The 15,582-nt window shown below is 56.8% G+C and overlaps 4 protein-coding genes across 4 annotated transcripts; 3 read left to right on the plus strand and 1 right to left on the minus strand.

Annotated features, from left to right (window-relative positions):
• Nucleotides 1–876: 876 nt before the first annotated feature.
• On the minus strand, nt 877–2,386 carry SCHCODRAFT_02640199 (uncharacterized protein). The gene is made up of 4 exons (XM_003027686.3): nt 2,207–2,386; nt 2,082–2,157; nt 1,897–2,033; nt 877–1,850 (listed from the first exon to the last, which is right to left on the minus strand). Exons 1-4 carry the CDS (start codon nt 2,312–2,314, stop codon nt 978–980), a joined length of 1,194 nt encoding a protein of 397 aa, XP_003027732.1. The 5' UTR covers nt 2,315–2,386; the 3' UTR covers nt 877–977.
• A 168-nt stretch (nt 2,387–2,554) lies between these two features.
• Nucleotides 2,555–4,270, plus strand: SCHCODRAFT_02680990 (uncharacterized protein). Its single transcript, XM_003027414.2, has 4 exons — nt 2,555–3,229; nt 3,285–3,360; nt 3,409–3,575; nt 3,626–4,270. The coding sequence occupies exons 1-4, from the start codon at nt 2,705–2,707 to the stop codon at nt 4,028–4,030; spliced, it is 1,173 nt and encodes a 390-aa protein (XP_003027460.1). The 5' UTR covers nt 2,555–2,704; the 3' UTR covers nt 4,031–4,270.
• Nucleotides 4,271–6,371: 2,101 nt separating this feature from the next.
• SCHCODRAFT_0237694 (uncharacterized protein) lies at nt 6,372–9,201 on the plus strand (the record flags this gene model as incomplete). The annotated part of the gene is made up of 9 exons (XM_003027415.1): nt 6,372–6,377; nt 6,464–7,010; nt 7,063–7,274; nt 7,428–7,543; nt 7,597–7,643; nt 7,816–7,931; nt 8,012–8,087; nt 8,140–8,276; nt 8,326–9,201. The coding sequence occupies 9 exons, from the start codon at nt 6,372–6,374 to the stop codon at nt 9,199–9,201; spliced, it is 2,133 nt and encodes a 710-aa protein (XP_003027461.1).
• A 902-nt stretch (nt 9,202–10,103) lies between these two features.
• Nucleotides 10,104–15,410, plus strand: SCHCODRAFT_02602641 (uncharacterized protein; the record flags this gene model as incomplete). The annotated part of the gene is made up of 14 exons (XM_003027416.1): nt 10,104–10,211; nt 10,263–10,338; nt 10,386–10,527; nt 10,585–11,370; nt 11,533–11,687; nt 11,755–11,803; nt 12,157–12,302; nt 12,350–12,509; nt 12,540–12,556; nt 12,700–13,363; nt 14,117–14,183; nt 14,235–14,310; nt 14,420–14,496; nt 14,547–15,410. The coding sequence occupies 14 exons, from the start codon at nt 10,104–10,106 to the stop codon at nt 15,408–15,410; spliced, it is 3,387 nt and encodes a 1,128-aa protein (XP_003027462.1).
• Nucleotides 15,411–15,582: the final 172 nt, after the last annotated feature.

A 15,582-nucleotide genomic window follows, 5' to 3' on the forward strand; every position in this document is an offset into this window, starting at 1 on the left:
ACAACGCTCAGAACACGCGAAAGCCATGCACGGAACAGAGACTCAGCAAAGACTGAGGACGTTTCATGAAGTTGGTTAATCTCATGTTCCAACACGACGAGAAATCAAGGTAAGTATACAACGGTGAAGATGCGAAGTCGGAGGATGGCAGATGGGAGCAAGCTGAAGGAGTGGGATGATGTCACCCACGGCTGTACGTCGGGCCGGAGATCAGGTGATGGCCACGCGTAAACCACATGCGATCGAGTTCGCAGAACGCGTTTTCGAATCAAGGGAAAAGCGTCTACGTTCGTAATGAGGTTGTTGACGGAACCCTGCGAGCATTGCAAACCTAACACCGCCGCACGCCGACATTCCTGCCCCAATCTTGAGTCATCCCGACTCTGAGTAGCTATGTGCCCGTACAATACACGATAAACTGTGCTGAGTACAACCTCTGGCCCTCTCCAATCCCTGCATCGCCGCCACGCCGCCACGTCATTCATCAAAGCAAGCTGAGCGCGGGATACTATCCCGTCCAGCCGAGTGGGCACCTCGTATGTTCCCCGAGCACATCATGTAGGTCTAGCAAGTCGGCAGGCTTCACTATTGTGAGTAGGATAGCGAGCGACTGAGCGCTTCCGCGCAACGCAGTGGAAGGCGCGGTCAGTCCGAAAGGTCGCCAGGACGCGCGCGATGAGCCTCATCGACGCAAGGAAGCGGACCGTCGTGCAACGTGACGCGCGCATCGCATGTCGGTATCGCGACCTGCATGATGACGCTCGCCGAAGCTACGCGCCGAGTGCTGTAATGCGCAGTGCCTACAGTCGAGGAACCACGGCGCGGCGAAGCTATGGGTATCGCCACGTTCGTAGAGGGATTCACGGCGGTGAGGCTGGGGAGGTCGCGAGCTATGCACATTGCAGCCACCAGCGTCGCCGATCCCACACACGAGTCATCGTTTGTGGGCTTTTCGCGGTGAATCTGCGCCAAGTCCATCACTGGAGGCACTTGATACCGTCGCGGGGGTTACCCAGCGTCCATAGGCAGGCTCCGGTCGCCCGCATCGCCCAGTTATTGCTGGAGAAGCGCGACCTGTCCTGGCCCTCGCCGTAGACTAGGCCGCCACCGTTGATGGTGCTCTGCGGGTGCAGCGCATCCTCGGCATCGCGAACACTCTCGCGGCGATACTGCGCGAGAATGGCGTCGGAAGCGGACTCCTCGTCGAGCCACGTCTCGGACCATATCAGGGAGGGAGACGTCGACTCAGCCCTAGCGCGGTCGTTCCATGTGCGTAGGTCGGAGAGGTCGTAAGCGATGTGACCCGCGGGCCGCTCCTCCGATTGGATGCCAGGCCGAGGGAGGGCAGAACCTCTATCGGCTACACGGCGCGTGTCGTATCTCGCATACGGCTTGGCCCTGGTGGTGGCCTTCGGCTGGCGGCAGGGAGCGCGGGTTGTCTTCCGCACGTTCGAGGCAGGGACGTTCGCCTTGTGCGAGCTACGCAGAGCAGCGTCGGCGTCCTGACCGTCGTCGCTAAGAGGATGGCGGTGCTGATTCCAGACGTCCGGGCCAATGAGAAAGGTCTCTGGGGGCTCATTGTACCAGTAATCGATGATGTCGCCGACAGGATTCCTAAGCGCCTCTGATTCTTCGATGGACATGACGAGAGGCGCTTGCAGGTCTAAGAGATCGCAAGCGACCCAAGCGACGAAAAATGGGTGCGCGGAAGACCTGATGCGAGGGAGACCCTTGTACGGCGCACGAAACATCTTGACGCGCGGGTCGCCGTGAACATATAGCGTAGGGGACCTTCCTTTCAACATATAGAGGGGGACCACTTCATATTCATACTCCTTCGCGGGAAAGACCTGGGAAGGGATCAGCCTGAGGTCGGTGGTGTGCGTTGGAACTAACCGTGAGGTAATGCTTGCGGGCGTGCAAGGAGGCTTTCGCATTGTATTTGGCAAACCGCAGCATCGATCGCAGCGTTTCCGGTGTTGGTACAAGAGCCCAGTCGCCAACTGTCAGTTTTTCCGACATATCTGAGCGGACTGCGATATGTTAGATCGCAATTCGGGGGAGTACGGAGCGTAGCTCACGTTCAATGTGATTTAGCGGCGTGTCAAGATTGAGCTCGCCCTTCTGTAGACCCCAGTAGTACTCAAAATGGTTGATCTAACATGACAATCAGTACCCTGACCAGTTTGCAAGGAAGGCTACGCACCTGTCGGCAAAATTGGCCAGCGTCTAACGACAAAATGCGATGCTTCACAACAGGGCAATTCTTCAACACCCTGCGAGTAGAGATGTCGGCAGATGGTATAGAAGGCATAGTAGCTCCAATAAGCTGTCGATCGCGAAAATGGAGCGATGAGCGTTCAGGGCAAAGTGGCGCCTAGTGATGGTCAAGAGCAAGGATGGAAACGTGCTGCGGCCGGCAGATGCCGATCAACCTGACGGTGATTCGACTTCCCACGATCCTCGAGGCCGACTTCAACAATGACCTCCATTGTTTGCAGATGATTGACCCTTAGGGGCGTTATCCTCTGCCATCAGCTCCCTTTCGGGGCTATCCAGGGCCAACCCCCTCGAACGTATAAAATTGGGGGGATGCTGCGAGTCCGACCTTGCCTTCGCCCACATCTGTTCATCCACCTCCCCTGACCGGCGCCGCCCCCTGCCACTGCCTGGACATCGTTTGAGTCTGTCTCATCGTCATACAATGTCCAGTCCGGCGCGCTTGTCGGCGAAGGAACGCCTTCGCAAGGCTCGGCACGATACCCTTCGCCGGCGCGATGCGACAACCGGCCTTGCCATCGTGGGCAAGGCGCAGAGCGCTGCGAGAGACAGTCAACGAGCGCAGAAGAAGAGGACTCGACTCCCCCAGACGCCCTCCCGCCAGTCCGCAAGACTGATCAAGAAGCTCGCCAAGTCGCCACCTGCGAAGAAGCCATCGTCGACTGACTCCACGGAGTCCTTCGAGTCCAACATTGACCGCGCGAGCGACGTTGACTACACTGCTACCCCCGAGCGTGGACAAGGCTCCCGCAACCAGAAGCAAGGCTCGAGCTACCATACCCCGGAAGGCAAACTCTTTAAGACCATCGGGCGACCGCGTCCTGACCAGCTCGCGGCCACCTTCATATCCGAGGATGGTATCTTACGCTGCGCAGGAACGGGCCAGAGTAATGAGAACGGGACCGTACAGTTCTGCCATGTCGCCGATCGTTCGATCAGCTCTGTGGAGGTGAGCGTACATCAGGTCATCATAGTATGCGACTGACCTCGTTTTTTTTTTCAAGAAACGCCAGCTGGAGATGGTGATGGGGCATGAGCCTGATGGTCTGAATCTCGACACTCGCCTGAACTTGATCCCTCGTATGTCCACCGTCCATCCGCTATACGCAAACTGACCCCACCTTTCAGTATGTGTCGAACTACACATACCGATGGACTTAGGCAAAGTCATTCTTCTTCCAACGGCCCCATGGCTTTCGAAACTTCGTACAGCGCTGGCGTCAAAGGAGGTCAAGGGCTGGACGAAGAGAAGGGCGCCAAGGGCGAACTCCGAGCATTACTTGTTCCACGAGGACGTGCGTATACTTGTTACCTTCCGCGCCATCTGCCCTGACCTCCTCCGCAGGTTTTTTCTCCCGACACCGTGGTCGACGTCCGCATCGTTCCCCTGCTCAAGCAGTGGAGCAAGGAGAGCGGCATCCAGTACATCACTCGCAACAAGAAGGGAAAGATCATTCGCCAGTTATTCGAGCCGCCCTTCACCACGAAGAAAGGCGAACCCGTCATCCCTCTGATGAAAGTCAAATGCTCGCCGTTCTTCCTTGCCTTCAAGGCAAACTGGGCCCTCACCAAGCCCAACGCGGGGAAGGAGCCGAAATATGCCAAGAGCGACGTCAGAGAACTCAAGCGCATTGGAGAGCTCATGAGGCGCGAGATCGATGACCTGAAGGAGCAGATGCCGGCTGACAATAATGCTAACCAGCAGATGTCCGTTGACAATGATGGTGCCGCTTTCTTCTCTTCGTCCTAGTTTTCCTTCGCCGGCCTCCTTCCCTCGGTGCGATCCGGCCCTGGGGATTATCGATGCAAGCTGGTCCTGCACCCGATCATCCCCAGCGCGCTGCCGCGACTCGCTTAGCCGGTCTATTATAGCCACATCGCTGGTCTATCATGGACTTGCTTAGCGAGTCCATCGCACCCATGTACTTGTAGTTTGTCTGCTATTGTGTAATCGACCGTCGAAACGACGAGGCCCGCAGTGGCTTTTTATTGGAACCGTTGAGGAGTGACATGAGCGAGTTTTTTCTTCTCTGGTATATCGAAGGTAATATATTTCGCCACACGGAACTCGTGCAGACTATCCATGGTCGCGTACACGCGCGCGTCACCTGATTGGTTCCACACACGTAGCGTGAACGACGCTCAACGTGACCGCGCTCGACGGCGTCGGCAGCTTCTTGAGAGTGCATTACCTCAGGCCTAAGCACCAGCGTCGTATCTCACCGCCATTTCTCGCAGAACAGTAATTTACGCCCATCCAAGGGTCTGATATTGCATTGGTTTTCACACGACTCAAAGGTTCTACAGTTGGATCAATACGCTCCAATGCATGAGCTTCAGTGCGCGACTTCGTGCTCGCTCGACGACAGAAGCCACGCGATTCATTCAGCGTGTCCCGCGCGATGAAGCGGCGCCTTGGCGAGATTTGCTAGTATGAAATATGTACCTGGAGGAAGACGTTCGCTTAGGCATTCCTAGGTGAGCGAGCGCGTGGGGGTCTGATCCATTCGACCAATCAAGAATTCAGCCGACCAGACGCTAAGCGGTCGGGCCTCAAGTACGAGAAGGAGAGGAGACGTCTATGTGGCTATGCCCACTTAACATATTTTTGCATGGCGTAAGGCGCAAGGTTCTTTGGCGCGCGCGCTGGCATACTTACCTCACAAATGGCCCGTCGCGCGCACGACGAAGTGACTGAACGTCGCCGTTTCATGCCTCCGAAGGTTTCTATAGGGCGTCAGCACTAGGTGAGGATGCCATTCCGCTAGAGTTTAATGGAGGATGGTTTGCGAGACTCAGCCCACCTTGATGTACCGCCGAGCCGCGCGCCTAACTAAGGGGACTCTGCCTTGACAACATCCGCTCGAGGATTCTAAGTCGGAAAGGCTATCAGCCCTCTCGGCGATTCCTCAGCCGTAGGGTGAACTTCGAAATGCGAAAGTTTCGATCGAGAGCGTCTTTCACTCACTCTGCTTAGTATTTACCTTCGGACTGAGGTTTCCCTTCTGCACGCCTGATGATGCTCGAGAGGTCGGAGAAGACACAAGCAGTGTGTCGGCGCCGAACACGCGACAGGTCACATCGTCGTTATCCAGCGCAGCATTGACCTTGAACTGGGCCTCTATGGCGAGACGACGCCCTGGACATCTCCGCCGGCAGGCATCAGAGTAAATTGTATGGTAGATGGCGCTGTCGGACTCGCTGGCGAGGTCGTCGAGGAAATGATAGTGGTGAGAAGAGAAGCAGACGGCGCTGCTCAGTACTTACCTTGGCCATACGAACTTGGCCGGTTCTTGCGGCCGCGTCTTGCAACGTAGTAGGCGCCGTTTGAGCTCAGACCGCCTCTTATCCTAATCTTCCTAGAGAAGGAAAAGGAGGGGCTCATTCAGGGCCTCTCCCTGTGTTAGACCGCGTTATGCAGACGACCTGGCGAGCCGAAGTTCCAGAAGGTCTCCGTAGATTCAGAGCGGTATGTGCGGTGCACGAAATCGCAGACGGTGCTTCTGCGGGTTAGTTCACTAATTCGCTCGCCGACTGGGATGCTAAGAAGTGGAAAATGTCCAGTGGATGACAAGGTTGAGGAGCTTATTATGACTTGCAAGACATGGCCAACCGCGCTGACTGCCCAGCAGCTTAGGAGTCGACAGATGTCGCCTTCTGCCTCATCCGGGGCCACTCTGCTCTCCGTGGATCGTAAGTAACTCACGATATGGCTAGCGCACAGAAGGTGTCTTTGAGAGATGAAAAGTAGTCGGAAGGTTTGTTTGTTGCGTAAATCTCAGCGCAAACACGTAGGACGAGACCATATTTCAAAAACAGAGCGCGGTCGTCGACTCGTAACGCGCCATAAGCCTTGCCGATGTCTATAGAAGCAGAGACACCGCGTCACCTCTCGTCGCAGATAGATTGAGTGGATCCCTTTGATGCTGGTGGTCGGTAAGAAGAGCAGAACAAACACGACCATCGCGTACATCCATTGTTCTCCGTCTCGATCTTTGTTCTCCACCATCGAGCACCGACGTCGGGCGCAGTCTGGCTAACCACTAGCAAGCTCACCATTCTGAAGAGACGTATGACAGCCTGGGATATACATGACGGTATGCTCGGGCCTCAGTAAGCTCCCCAAGCTTCCCCGGGTTACATCTGTCAAGGCGCGCCGCCTTCAACTCTACCCCCGATCCAGCTAACAGTACCCCAGCTCCGCCACCAGACCCCTGGGACGATCAACCTGCTGCTCAATCCTGGTCACGTCAACCGCAAGGAGGCACTGGACCCCGATCATCCTGCCTGGCGCCAATGGCTTCCCAATCGACGTGCCCTCCCTGTACTTCACTCCCCGGCCCTAACTCTGCGCCTCTTCCCTTCCGGCATGCTCGGCCGCCCCGCTCCCGTCGAGCTGCAGGAGCCCTTCAAGCGCCCGTTCACGCCTTGGCGAGAAGCCGTGCGCGCGAAGATCGAGGAGGCGCAGGAACATGACACCCCCCTCATGGCTCACGTGCAAAGCGCGGTGCGCGACGGAAGAGCGCATATGTCCTTAGTCTTCGCCTCCAGCCTCAAGCGCCAAGGGAAGCGACGATATCTACGCGTCTCGTCCATGCGCGCGCTGAAGCAGGCGATCAACCTCATCGTCACGCGCGGCGCTCAAGCGGGGGACCTCGTGCGCGGACGGCGGCAGCTCATTCTCGATGAGCAGGACGGGCAGGCGAACGTTGAGAGATGGGTCCTGGCAGGTGCGTTTGCCCATACCATGGTGAAGTTCTATTCACTGAGGCAATAGCGCAGGCTGGACCTACGTGTTCTTCACGTCACTCGAGATGCACACGATGACCCAAGCCGACGTCGTATCATTCCTGCGTCCGATGTTGCGCAAGGCCTGGGACGCCGCTGTGGCAATGGAAACCGAGTGGCTGCGACATGACGCGGACGTCAACACCACGAAACTGAGGATTGAGCAGCCAGACGTCTACTTCCCTAGGACCAAGGGGAGCGAAGCGGTCCCTTCCGCCGCGCCTCCGCCGAGCTACATCTGAGGTCCCCTTCGTGATCTCGAGCCACATCGAGCAAGGTCTTGCGCAGCAGCTAGCCCTCCCGACCATTGTGCCGTCCGCACTTTGGTAGGGTCTAAAGCTTATCCTAACTCTGCACAGTCGAGCTATAGCGTACGCGCCGGAGCTGACACGCGCACGCCGGACTTACATCTTACCTCATTCCTATACGCTCTGTTCGATTTCAATTATGACATCTCGCCTTACAACGCGTCGAGGTGCGCCTCATCTTAGAAATCTTCCACCTCTTGAGTTGACGAACATTGTTCAGTCTTGAATGTCCTGAATACATCGCGCGTCAGGGGCTCGAGCGAGACGGTACAATAGCGGCACTCCGAAGCGGGGAATACGGGTGATGCCGCCACCACTGATTACATACAACAATGGCGAGCAAGTTGAAGTCGCGTCGTGATCGGCATCCGCGGACCGCATCACATTCCCCTCCTTGCTCTTGACCATCACCCGCCCTCATCTTGCCCCGTACATCCAGTACACGATGTCTCGCCGCCGCCAACCGAAGCCAACGCCGAAAATTGCCATACCTTCTTCCGACATCTCAACGCGCAGAACCCTAGAGAACTGCCCCGTTGTTCAACACCGTATCTTGTCTTTGGATGTTGGCCAGTACCGTCGACAGGTAGATTTTCTCGCGACGCACTTGGACAGTCGCTGATCATGTACACTAGATAGAGCACTTCGAGTATTACTGGGGCATGCAAAAGGGGGAGCTTGATCTGGAATCGCCACTGAATCATATCGAGCGTGGGTCAACGCGGTATTGTATCGTCATTGCATAACTTACATACGACCCTAGTTCGCCTCGACATGTCCGAACGGCTCAGATCGGGTGACTGGACTCTCATACCGACCCCGGAGACCCTTGGATCGATGCTACGAATGGCCGAGTACAACAAGACCGCGCCCATTCACGCACGCAAGCACTACCTCCTGGTACGGTCGAGTGCGATCTCTCACACGTCTTGCGCTGACTTCACCGTAGGAATTCCCCGCTCAAGAATACGAATACGACGTGATCCCGTTGTGCATGCTAGAAGAAAAGCCCCCGACGCTCTATGTCCACGGTGGCGCGCGCCCTAAGACGTATCGCCCGCCGTACAAGGACCTCCCTCGCATCAGGTCATCTGCGCATCCATTTTTCGTCGTCTGGGTCGCAAGCGAGCAGATCGACATGAACGCCTCATCCTACCTGCCCGAAGAGGACGCGCAGCGGCTGACCGATGCTCTTGGCGACATCGTCGATTGCTGGGATAAGCAACCCCCGGAGGCCTTCCTCATCGGCCCGGACGTCTGGAAGCAGCATCGCCACCCTCTGAGCGACGATGGGCAGGAAGCGGACGCCGCTCTGCGCGACTCCCGCAAGGACAATGTTCTCATTGCCTCCAACACGCGAAAGACAACGCGTGCGCCCTGTCGCCAGCCGAAGACCGTCGCGAAGGCTAAGCCCTACGCGAGATACGACGATCGTCGCGCCGCTGATAGAGGCTCCGCCCTTCCTCGCCCCGGCATCCAATCTGTAGAACGTCCCGAGGGCTACATCGCCTACGACCTGCCCGACCTGCGCACATGGAACGACCGCGCCAGGATCGAGTCCACGTCCACCTCGCTCTCCTGGTCGTCGACATGGCTGCACGACGAGGCCGCCTCGGACGACGTTCTCGCGCGGTATCGCCGCGAGAGCGCGCGCGACGCCGAGGATGCGCTACATCCGCAGAGCACTATCAATGGTGGCGGTCTTGTCCTTGGTCGGGGGGAAGACCGCTCGCGCTTCTCGAGCAACAACTGGGCGATGCGCGCGTGCGGAGTTTGCCTGTGGACGCTCGACAACCCATACGATGTCATTAAGGAGATCCAGTGAACGATCTCGCGTATGTGTCTCTCGTGAACGATGGCTTGCATGTCGTGCGTGCGTCGCTGGCGTGCGCTCTCGTTTGAGCATTGGGCCCCTTTTGTCACCCCGACCCCGATACGTTGCGAGAGCGAACGCCTCACAAGTCCACGGGCTCATCGACCTTCTCAACTTCGGAGATCGCTGGCACTGCATCATCGGGCATGCGTTGTACCTTTCCGGGGAGGACAACCATGTATGCTTTCGCCTGTAGTATGCGATGTGCACATTGTATCGCACCCGCTCTCTCTAAGACTGTTATGGCGGGGTCGCGCCAGCGGCGGTTGTCGCTTGTCTGAGCGTCGACATAACTCAGGCTCGTACGCGGTAGGTATGGCGCATAACACAGAGAAATTATCTGTATGACACGGAGGCTGTCTCGTTATACGCTACATGCATGAGCTGTGATCATGCCGCGCGAAAGAAGCCAGGGAACTTGCGTGTGCTGCTTGCGGGGAGGATCTCGTGCACAGTTCCAGCTCGTTGATCGATGCGATTGACCGGGCAAGGGTCGGAGGTCATTGAACTTACTGTACTTATTAATGACATTTTTGTATACGGATCAGGAATTCGGAATGCTGAAGATTCATCAGTAACATATTGTTTCTCGTTCGCTCGACAGCCCTTGAACCTTGCCGATTAATAGCAACCTGCAATCCGAAGACTTCGACCAGGATAGTAGCGTCAAGCAACGTGGCTGTCACCTGACGACGGCACCGCGCGGCCCGCCGTATCATTATGCGGTAAGACAGGTAGACACGTGACAAAGATCAGCGTGTTCCCTTTGTTACTCACTCCCGCCACCACCCGTACGACAGCCACTCACCTATCCAACGCGTCTGCCACATATTCTGGCCCTAACGTCTTCCACCATGTACACCGTAACCTCCGATGCCATCTCCACCTTCAAGAACCGGGAGGCTGCTCCTATCATCGACCACCGTGTCGTGGACCTCGACCCAGGACGGTACCGCCGCCAAGTGTGTCCGTTCCGCTCTTTACTGCCCTTACTTCTGACCGATGTAACACAGATCGAGTTTTTTGAATACTACTGGGGCCTTCAGAAGGGCGAACTTGACATGGATTCGCCACTCAACCATATTAAGCGTGAGTCCGTTCCCTTGCCGAGCGAACGTTGGCTGATCGCTCTGTAGTACGCTCGGACATGGCCGCTCGACTGCGAAATCGCGAGTGGGTTTTTATGCCGACACCTGAGACGCTACGAGTGATGCAGCAGATCGCCGACCACAACAAGGTCGCAGGTGTTCAACCACGAAAGCATTGCCTCAAGGTCAGGTTTGTTTCGTTCGGGTTGCAAGTTGAGGCTCATCTCTTGAAGTTACTTCCGGCTAGAGAGTACGAATACGACTTCGTGCCCTTACTGATGACCAAGAAGGGTCGGCCTACTCTATATGTCGATCACGGCAATGGCGTCAAGGCCCTGCGCGCACCATACAAGCTCATGCACCGTATCTGCTCTCGCGCCCATCCTTTCTTCGTTGCTTTCATGGCCAATACCACCATCCATATGATGGCCCCCATCGTCATGCCCATGGACAAAGCTCGACCTCTCATGCGTTCGGTTGGGAACATTGTTCGGACCTGGCTGAGAGAACCGCCGCCTGAATTTCTCATTGGGCCTGACGTGTGGAATGCCCATCGCCACCCTCTCAGCGACGACGGCAACGACGCCCGCACTGATATCACCAATCCGCCGAAAGACTGCACACCACCTCTCACTCGATCGCGCAAGACAACCCGGGCGCCCTGTCGGCAGCCGAAGTCGACTGCGAAAGCGAAGCCCTACGACAGGTCCAATCCCATCTCCCCTCGCGATCGAGGGTCTGCGCTCCCTCGCCCCGGCCTCCAGTCCGGCAAAGGCGTTGGCAGCACTCATTCCGACGTCGCCGCTTGGGTCGACAGTGTCCGTCGCCCAGCGAAGCGTGCCACTTCATCCTGGCCGCCGACATGGCTCGGAGACGAGGAGGCGAAAGACTCCGAGCTCGCCCACTATCGGCTCGAGAAGGCCCGCGACGTTGCGAACGCCCTCGACCCGCACACCAACGTTTTCTACAACACCGGCCTGATCTACGGCATGGGTGTCGACTGGTCCGGCTTGTCCAGCAACAACTGGGCCATGTATATCCACGCTTCCTGCCTGCTTGGGAAAGATCCTTTCGCCAAGGCGGGGGTCTAGTTTGCTGCCCCATGGAAGCTTGACGTCCCCGTGGCGTAGCCTGGACGACGCTGGGTCCCTGATCTTGTTCGAGCATTACAATGCTTCAAGACTGGTCTTATCAGTGACAGTATCAAGCAGCAACCCATTCATGTAGCCCTCGGCGCACTTTTCGCCCTATGCCCGGGACGCATCGCGTATGCCCGCGCGGCTTTTTGGCGGCCACTCGTGCCGCGCTTCGCCGACGCGCCCCCTGCGCTACATGGGCACGCACCGCTCAGTCCTTCGAAGTGCTTGCGATCCGCCAATGCACACCGGCGCGCTAGGCCTGTACTAGATTACTTTAGTACAGTTTGAATCCCATTTCTCGTACCCTACCGTCGAGCTTCAGCTCCGGTAGGCAATCAACCTCCATCTTCCTGCCTGAAGTCGATTTCCATTTGAAAATTTTAAGCTGAAATATACTCAAGGACGTTGCAATCGCTGTTGCTCATCATACGAGTCGCTCAAGTCACGAAACTGAGAGTCTGAGACAATAGACGAAGACGCTCGCAGCATGGACCTTCGTCACATGATGTGACCGTGACAATGCGCCCTTGTTCCCCACCACGAGCAGAGACGACCTGCCACCCCTCATCGACCTCAGCCGTTTGTATCAACAGCATGTCGTCTCTACCGTCTGAAGCTCTCTCTACAACCAAAAAGCTGCAAGATATCGTCAATCATCGTATTGTTGACTTGAACCCCAGCGAATATCGCAGACAAGTGAGGCTTACTTCCATGCGCATGCATTCCCACGGTCTGATGACCCGCGTCCAGATTGAGCACTTCGAATACTACTGGGGATTGCAGAGGTGCACGCTGGACCTGAGCTCACCAATGAACCATATTCAACGTGAGCTTTCCATCTGTGCAAACATATGCAAGGCCAACGCTATCCAGTTCGCAAGGACATGGTTGAAGGCTTGAAGAACCTCGACTGGGTTCTGATGCCGACAAAAGATACCTTAGAAACCATGTACCAGCTTGCGAAGTTCAACGAGACCGCCGACCTCGAATCGCGCAAGAATTGCCTCAAGGCAAGTCTCCTCATCTCCACCAGGTATATATGTGGCACTGACGTACTCCTCAGGGACTTCCGGAACAAGAGTACGAGTACGACTTTGTTCCACTCGAACTCCTCAAGAGCCGCCGCTCCCTCTACGTCGATCTTGGCACCAAGCGCAAGGCAATCCGCGCTGCGTATCGCACTATGCCGCGAATTAGATGTCGCGCACATCCCTTCTTCGTAGCCTGGATGGCCTCCGAACAACTCGACCTCTGTGCATGTCTGGTCATGCCCGAGAAGAAGGGCAGAGCACTGATGGATTCCGTTGGCCGCATCATCAGGTGCTGGATGAGGACGCCTCCAGACGCGTTCCTCATCGGGCCAGACGTTTGGAAACCCCATCGGCACCCTTTGAGCGACGATGGAGAGGAGGCGCGCGCTGCGCTGAGCAGCTCGTCCAAGGCCAACGTCACACCCCGCCGGCAGACGCGCCGGGGAACTCGAGCGCCGTGTAGCCAGTCGAAGACTAGCACGCGGGCCAAACCCTACGAGCTACGCGATCGACAACCGGTACGGTCAAGAGGATCCGCTCTTCCTCGCCCTGGCCGTACATCCGGCGACGACTCTGGCGACTTCGACGCGGCTTATATATCTGCTTGGATGGCCAATGTCCCGGATCAGTCCGCTCTGGTGTCTGCCTCCCGCCCATCGACTCCGCGCAATGACTCGGGCTACAACGACGAACCGGATTACCTGAGCCCGGACGACGCGTTAGCACGCTATCGCGAGGAGATTGCCCGCGATTCCGCAGACGCGTTAGATCCTGGGATCAACGTTGCTCGCCCTAGCGGCTTGAAGCTCGGTCACGGCGGCGACTGGTCGCGTTTCGCGAGCAATAATTGGGCGGCGTACATCTACGAGGAGAGCCTACTGGGGAAGAACTCATTCGACAAGGCGAAGAAATAGCCCGCCGCGGTGCGCAGAGATGCACTCGTCGCGTCGAGCGCTCTCGCGCTCCGCAGCTGCGCAATGCTTACATGACCTCGATGTACGAGCAGCGTCCAATGGAGTGTCAGACCTCTAGAGGTTGAGGCATCCATCGAGTCTGTATTCATCCCGGCTCTGCACTGCGCGTCGCATGGAATGTGGCGATACTCATACACATTCGCGTGCTCATCTCCATGCCACCCACCTCCACCGCCTTCTCGAGCTGCATTCATTGCACCGATATACCATGGCACGCTTGGCCTGATTCATACCTTGGTAGTATAGCCTGTATTTTTTTCAATCATCTAGCGATGGAAGTCCTTTCCTGCCACAATGCAAGATCTCGAGGGTTTGTAATTACTGCCCGTCATACCAATTGCGATTCATGATCTGCGATAGCCTCATCTGAGTTCCCTTGATATGGTAGCTCCTTCCCTGAGTTGAGTGATACGCAACGAGCAAATACTCGGGCAAGGGCTGGGAGTCGAACGAAGAACAATGGCGCCCCTTTTTCCCACATGGAGGTCACGCCGCCTCGCTGTGATGTTGAATTCGGTCACGCGTCGTCCGATCATTCCACGTTTCCGTCCTGGTTCCTGCCGTCAACATTCTCACTGTGCACTGTATCTCGCCATGCCCTCTGTCTCCTCCAAAAACCTCTCGACGCGTCGAAGCCTTCAGAACAACCCAATTGTCAACCATCGTATCATAGACTTGGACGCAGGTCAATATCGTCGTCAGGTACGTTGGACGCATAGTGAACGGCCGAGTGAAATTGACTACTTCTGCTAGATTGAATACTTCGAATATTACTGGGGCATGGAGAAGGGCGACTTGAATCTCGATAGTCAGATGAACCACATCGAGCGTGAGTGATTCAGTCTCATGCAGGCGTGTCAACTGACGTCCTGGGCGAGTCCGCTGCGATATGGTGGACAGGCTGCGCCATTCGGAATGGGTCTTCATGCCTACTCCAGATACTCTCAATTCCATGTTTGAACTAGCTCAGTACAATGCGACAGCCCCTATTGACGCTCGCAAATGCTTTCTTGACGTGCGTCGCATACAGTCCCATCTTGCGTGTGTACTGAAATGTCAACGTAGTTCTTCCCCGCCAAGGAATACGAGTACGACGTAGTCCCTCTGCGCATGCTCACAAAGAAGCGAGCGACACTGTATGCTCACGGCGGGGCGCATCTGAGGGCGTTTCAAGCACCTTTCGAGAACCTCCCTCGCATCAAGTCTCGTGCGCACCCATTCTTCGTCATCTTCATGGCCAGCGAACGCCTAGATGCTGCCGCCATCCGTGTGATGCCTATGGATCGGGCCAAGCTCCTCATACGCGCCGCTGGCCGCATCGTCGACCAGTGGTCGGATGAGCCACCGTCTGCCTTCCTCGTCGGCCGCGATGTCTGGAAGCAACACCGTCATCCGCTGAGCGACGACGGAAAAGAGGCGCGCACAGCGCTAGGGAACTCCCGCGCTGTCAACTTCTCGCCGATGCGGTTGCGTAGATCGACACGTGCCCCCTGCCGTCAGCAGAAGGTTGCCACCTCCACCAGGCCATACACCCGATACGACATTCGTCCGGCACACGCCAGAGGCTCTGCCCTCCCTCGCCCTGGACTAGAATCCGGAGAGGCGGACGCCCGCGTCATGTACGACATAGCCGACCTTCGTGCATGGGTCGACAAAATCGAACGCCGAAGGGGCGCCTCTACTTGGCCGGCAAATTGGATTGACAAGGAGGCTGCGGACGATGACATGCTGGCGCGCTACCGCCGCGAAAGCGTACGTGACGCTGACGACGCGCTGCACCCGCAGACCACGTATAATGGCGGTGGCGTGATCCTCGGCGTCTCTCAAGATCATTCGCGATACTCGAGCAACAATTGGGCGATGCGCGCGTGCGACACATGCCTATGGACACTCGGCAATCCATACGACGAGATCGACCGGCCTCAGTAGACGCCTCCGCCACTCGCATCATTGGATTACCTCCCGTCATCTGGCTCATCGACGTCTCGCCTCGACTGCCACATGTATATCGCACGAGGACGGTAGGTTGCCATCATCCTCGCACTGCATCACCAACGCGACCGCTGGGCCAGTCCATGTCCCTACGAGTGGCATAGAGACT

The sequence above is a fragment of the Schizophyllum commune genome (genome assembly GCF_000143185.2).
Source record: "Schizophyllum commune H4-8 unplaced genomic scaffold SCHCOscaffold_12, whole genome shotgun sequence".
NCBI lineage: Eukaryota > Fungi > Basidiomycota > Agaricomycetes > Agaricales > Schizophyllaceae > Schizophyllum > Schizophyllum commune.